General features: G+C 42.4%; 1 protein-coding gene across 1 annotated transcript in view; it reads left to right on the top strand.

The window, feature by feature from the left end:
* Positions 1-337: 337 nt before the first annotated feature.
* The window catches only part of LOC135911392 (MAM and LDL-receptor class A domain-containing protein 1-like), a 265,122-nt gene continuing 259,459 nt past the window's right edge, over positions 338-6,000 (top strand). Inside the window, exon 1 of the mRNA XM_070528718.1 lies at positions 338-467. Coding sequence (XP_070384819.1) covers positions 392-467 — 76 coding nt within the window. The 5' untranslated portion in view covers positions 338-391. The remainder of the gene's footprint in view (positions 468-6,000) is intronic.

Genomic DNA, 6,000 nt, shown 5'->3' with positions numbered 1-6,000 from the left:
ACACCTAGATACGTGAGGAACCCGAGCTTATTTTCCACAGAAAATTGGCAATTGTCACAGATTCTTAGGACAATATTGCTGCTCTGTCCTTTGTACCCGCTCGATATCATTGAAAACAATTTTAGGCAAGTTCGTTATCAGCATCAGAGGACGAGAAGCCAGCCTTGCGGGAAAATATCGCACCATTCCATTGTTTCAGCTCTCTATCACCGACATTGTCCTTCAGATATCGTTAATGTGAGGAGAAAGCAAGGATACCGGTGGTTATTTGCTGCAATAGCTCAAATATTACCCGCATGCTCCAGCTGATCAGACATACAACTTTAGAGTTGGTCGCAGAGTATTGTGGCTTACTGGTGTCCACCTTGGTGGACCAGGAGAGGCTCTTGTTATGGGGTGGCCGGCAGGCGGTGCTTTGCTGCCGCTGCTGCTGCTGGCTTACGGCCTTGGGGAGCACCCAGTTCAAGGTAAGAACATGTATTCGTCGCCTTTTTGATCCAATGCTCTCATATCTTGGGAATGAGAAGAATAATTTATTAAGGCACCTTGCAGTGTTAATTCAAACTGTTATGTCGCCAAGCTCAACATTTCTGGTGGCAGGCTGCAAGATAATGTAAGTTCTTTGAATGGGAGTGCAACGCACACATTCCCAAAGGAAGTCTTAGAAGAACACCAAAACAAACAAAGATCATGCGACAAACACTACGGAGAAATGCATACGGAGACAACTTTTTTCCATGATACTGCAGGCACGTGTGTGGCTCAAGAAGAGGGGGAAATCGTTTGCTACGTAGACCGCAATGACATACAGAACCGTTATAAACTATGGATAAACAAATTAAGCAATTTTTCAATAACATACGCAGCATTATCGTCGCCACCGCCAATGCAAGAAAAAGAGGGGAAGCCAGCAGTGAGTAGTTACATCATGATTTAGAAATTTGTATTTTCAGTAAAGAAGGAATAGTATTCAAAAAGCATTTCAACAATTCGATACCTGTACAAGCTTGAACTACTCTGTTTGAGAGATTGAAAGGTGCGCAAGAGGTAAAAAAAAGGAAAGAAAAATACCATTAAGTTTTACAGAAAATAAACAAGTTCGCTGAAGTGTGGTGATATATCCTTTAAAAATATTACAGCTATAGGAAGAACCTAAATAAAAGTACACATCTTTAAAACTTTACCTGCCAAGATATAAGAAATTTCTGTACGGATAACTTCTTAATTGCTTTCATTTTCCGTCATTTACACGAACAGCAAACTGAGTCTGAAGCCATTTGAAAACATAAAAAGTCGAGACTTCTGTGTAAAAGCCGAAACGTTCTTTTAATCTTGGTAACCTAGGGTTGCCACTTTGGCAAAGGGAAAAAAAGCAATGAAAGAAAAGGACATTGAGAGGGAACTGCATGATTATTTTGAGGGACAAAAATACAAACAAAATGGGCACTAAATAAACAGGCGGCACACAGAGTGAGGACTTTGCATGATTGAAATTTATTGAAACGTTTTATATGAAATTTGGTTCTACGTGTCAATCACGTAGTCTCTGGTTGTGTGAAGGCAAGAGAACAAACGGTTAGTCAGGATGGTCAGTTCAGTCTCATAACACGGTTGTGAAAAGTTTAATAAGTTAAGAATGAAAGCTCTTGCGACACTTGAGTTGTCTGCAACGTATGAACGCCCAATAGAGCGTTTACGATCAGTTTGTGCCAATCTAGAAAAAAAAAAAAGAAAGACAGGAAAACCGGCAAATGACGGGCTGGTGCGGAGGTCGAACTGGCAGCCGGCACCATGAGACAAAAACCAGCCAAGTGGCAACCCTATTTTAACCACTCCACCTTGGTCTGCATTCTGCTTTTTTTTTAAATATACGAGAAGTAAAGAAATCTTACTGATTTTCCACTTTAAGAGGAGAAAGTTGAATCGTATGTTCCGTTTGTGCGATAAAGGGCAGATACGTATTGCACTGAGAAATCGGTTAACATACACATCGCAAGAAAGATTTCCCAATAAATAACTCCATACGTGTAGCAATAGGCGAAGAACAACAACAATAAAGCCACCTGATATTACGGTGCCACAATAATTATGCACCTTCTTTAAGCAGCTTAAACTATTTAAATATAAGCCAGATATCGAAGATAAACTCCGAACGCTTAAAAATTGTCTCACGGTGTGTGTATACAGCGTACACAATATTGTTGAGGTGTCGCTCGAATTGTTTTTAGAATGAAGGCCTGAATGAGGGACGCATTCACAAAGCTTTTTGTTCGTAACAGCTGTCTGCCACTGGCCGGGAGCCTTCGCTAATGATATGCACAGTGTAACAATTGACTAGAATCTGATCTTACGAACAGCTCTAGCATAAGAACTTTTCAGTGAACATGGGTTCTGGGTTTGTATTCACATACAAGAAAAGTTCTGAAGCTAACCATTCTTGTAAGAGCCTATGTCAGTCAATCATGATGTTGGACATATAATTTGCGAAGGCTCCCGGCCAATGGCAGACAGCTGTTACGAACGAAAAGCTTTGTGAATTTGCCTCCTGGTGGCCAACACCCGGAGTAGCTATTATGCCGTGGTGGCGTAGCTACTGCTTTCAGTGGAACGGACTTATTATTGACCGAGTGAGAAAGCCTACAGAGACAAATGCAGGATGTCGCGAGTATTCACAAAATGAGCCGTTTGGAAACATTATCGTTAGAAGGCCCCATTTTCTGTTGCTACGAGAGCTTGCCATGATACCAATATTGCATGCATTAGCGGGGTCACGGTGATCAAAATGCAACTGCGACGACCAAGGTAAGCGGAGCATAGTCTACACGCGTAATTTTTTTTTGCACTTTCCTTATGACAAGTATAGTTGTATTGAACGCAATGTTGTTTTTCCTCCATGCACAAGATTTCCGTTGCCAAATTCACGAAGCATCTCGTTCGTAAGTGCCCACTGCCATTGGCAGGCCGCCTTCGCTAAAAGTATGTCCAGCGCCAGAATAGGATGAAATGTTTCTCTTGCAAAAAGTTCTAGCGTAAGAGATTTTTGTTATTATGGGCCCCGATCATCAAGCGACAGTTTTTAACTTGAAGCTCTTCAGTCCTTAGACAGTTCTTAAATTGAAATTTCAAAATGTCAAATTTTCTGTCTCTTGTCGCTGAATGGCAACAACAACGACGACGATAACAAGATGCCCATGGCCTAAAAATTTGACAATAATAATTCTGAAATGTTAAAGCACTGCGTAGCAGAGGTGAGGGAGACGGACAAATCAAAGCCATATTTGTCCCCCTCTCTCACCCGTTTATTTCACCAGTCCATACACCCTTCAAATCCAATTTCTCATCGAAAGGCCGGAAATTTTACCTTAATGAATACTGTGGCGAAGCAGGAACTGAGTGCATGACATAGCCTAAGATCAATGCAGTGCGTTTTAGCTCTGTCATATGCACTTAGGCAGGAAGCCAAATTCTGCGCCGTACTTCGTGCTCAGTGACGAGAAAGTTGCAAAGTCAGTGGTTGAACATCTTGAAGGGGCAGCGCAAAACGACAAAGACAGAAGGCAGGAAACACACAGGGCTGTCCAGTGTGTTTCCTGCCTCCAGTATCGGTGGTATTGCGCTGCCCCTTCAAGATGTTCAACCAGTACCAATTTGCCCTAATGTCGATTCTTCGAAAGTCAGTGGTGTCCATAACTAGGCGAAATGTTGAGATAACGAGAACTCTTGTACTCAACGCATTTTTATTGCGTATGCTGATAGTGAAACTAGAATGTAAGATTGTCATTGAGCTCGGCGTATCAATTTGGTGAAAGCTGCTTCGACTAGAGGGCTGCAAAAGGGAAATGTGTGAAATGCCTTTGTTTTGTGCCGTCTTACCCATTTTACCGGTTCCGGTCCGACGACCGATGCATTATTGTGCTTCCATGCCCAAGCGCCTTGTTCGATCCTTTTTGTGACTTGTTTTGGCATTGTGCGGCGACGTCGAGCAAATCTGGGACCCACTGAGGAAACACTTAAAATGGTAAAGGAAACAAAAGAGCGTTGCATTCGAATTGAGGCAAACCAATGCATCATATCGAAAGCGATAGATGAACTTAAACTTGCACACGCTTCAGTAGCCACCGCCGTATCAGAGATTAATGACCGCTCACAGGAAGTGGAATAACAAACGACGACTTTCGAAGGATTTCAGCGAGATGTTGACCGCACGTGCGAAAGTGTAATCACCATGCAGAAAGAAATAACCTGTTTGCGCGCAAGGCTTGATAACACTGAGGATCGTTCTCGACGCACTTACAACTTGCTGTTCTTCGGTATTGCAGACATTCCATCAGAAAACTGGGAACAATCGGAAGCAAAAGTTATCGGCCTTGTCTCTGAAAGACTGCACTTGAAACTATCGGCAAATAGCATTGAACGTGCGCAGGGTGTGGGCAAATACGCCGAAGGCAAAGCTAGGCCAATTATTGTCAAATTCGGCACGCATAAAACTAAAGAATTTGTCTTCTCGAAGCATCCTCTAATCGCAGAAAGGGAGCTAACTATAAAGCAAGATTTTTCATTCACCACGCACATGGCGCGCAAAAAGTTGAGCGAGATCAGCAAATCACTGAACACGGCAGATTATACCACAACAAACTTTTCGCAGGTGGGCAATGCCATGTTTACGATGCAAGTAATGATAGTGTGCACGAACGTCACAGTGGCAATCCCTCTAAACTTTCAGACAGTGCATGTGAGGTTGCGTCATCTTCTCGCGCTTCAGAAAATGTATCTCTTTCACCTAGGCCGACGCGTTCTGGTCGCCTTTGTAAACCTTGAAAAAAAAAAAGCATAACGCGAAGGGTGGCGGCCGCTTGCTCTCTGCACCTGTACTCTATACGCTAATATCCGCAACCTTTACATGAATAAAGACAGCCTCAACGCTCTAATAACTGATTCAGGAGCGGATATTGTAATACTAACAGAAACCTGGCTGTCGAGTAAAATAAAAAAAATACCGAATTATTCCAGTGTAACAAAAGGTTTGGTGTGTACCGACGTGACCGTGGCGATAAAGTGTATGGTAGAGTTCTGATGGCAGTGAATGAGAATTACACATGCTTTTTGATTCCAGCAATTAGTAGGTTGGAAATAATTTGGTGTTGCTTAACCATTAATTTCAAAAAGAATTATTCTTGGCGCTTGCTATCGTTCACCAAGCTGTGCTAGCGGTTTTTCTGAGGTGCTACACGATTTTTTGCTTGATGTTATTGTGCGGTTTCCCGATGCACCTATTTTTCTTGCCGGCGATTTTAGTTTTGCACGCACTCAGTTGTCAGAACGTTGCCCATTTCCCGACCCATCGTCTGCAGAAGATATCAGTTTTCTTAACGTTTGTTTAGATTTCCATCTGTCTCAACTCCTTTCTCAGCCGACACGTGTGACACCCACCACAGCGTCACCACTCGATTTGGTGCTAACATAGCTCCAGATATCACCTCATCTGTAACACACACACCCGGATTGAGCGATCATGATGTACTTCATTTGGCAATTTCCCTTCCCACACCTAGTAAACGTAAGATTGTGAAAATGATAAGGGACTACAACAAAGCGAATTTTGAAGCTATCAACGTTAGCCTTTGCTCCTTCCTCGACGAGTTCTTTTTAAATTGTTCAGATAAACCCGTTGAGCACTCTGACAGTTATTCAAAGCAAAAGTTATTGAACTTATTAAACTCTACGTCCCTTTTAAAATCGCATACAGAGATTGTAATGCACACTGGTATTCTAGATACCTAAAAAAGTTATCTAACAAAAAACCAAGGCTATATCGCGTTGCGAAGAAATCACGAAGCGCAGAGCGCTGGTCTGCCTATAATATAGCTGTTACATCGTATGCTGACGCTCTCAACACTATTAAATTCAATTTCTTTCACACTACACTTCCATCTTTGTTAACAACTAATCCATAGCAGTTTTGGAGCGCAGTAAAGCGAAAAAATGACACAGCCATATGCC

The sequence above is a fragment of the Dermacentor albipictus genome, chromosome 1 (genome assembly GCF_038994185.2).
Source record: "Dermacentor albipictus isolate Rhodes 1998 colony chromosome 1, USDA_Dalb.pri_finalv2, whole genome shotgun sequence".
Classification (NCBI taxonomy): Eukaryota; Metazoa; Arthropoda; class Arachnida; order Ixodida; family Ixodidae; genus Dermacentor; species Dermacentor albipictus.
The sequence above is the reverse complement of the archived record's forward strand: the minus strand, read 5'-3'. Positions and strand labels throughout refer to the sequence as shown.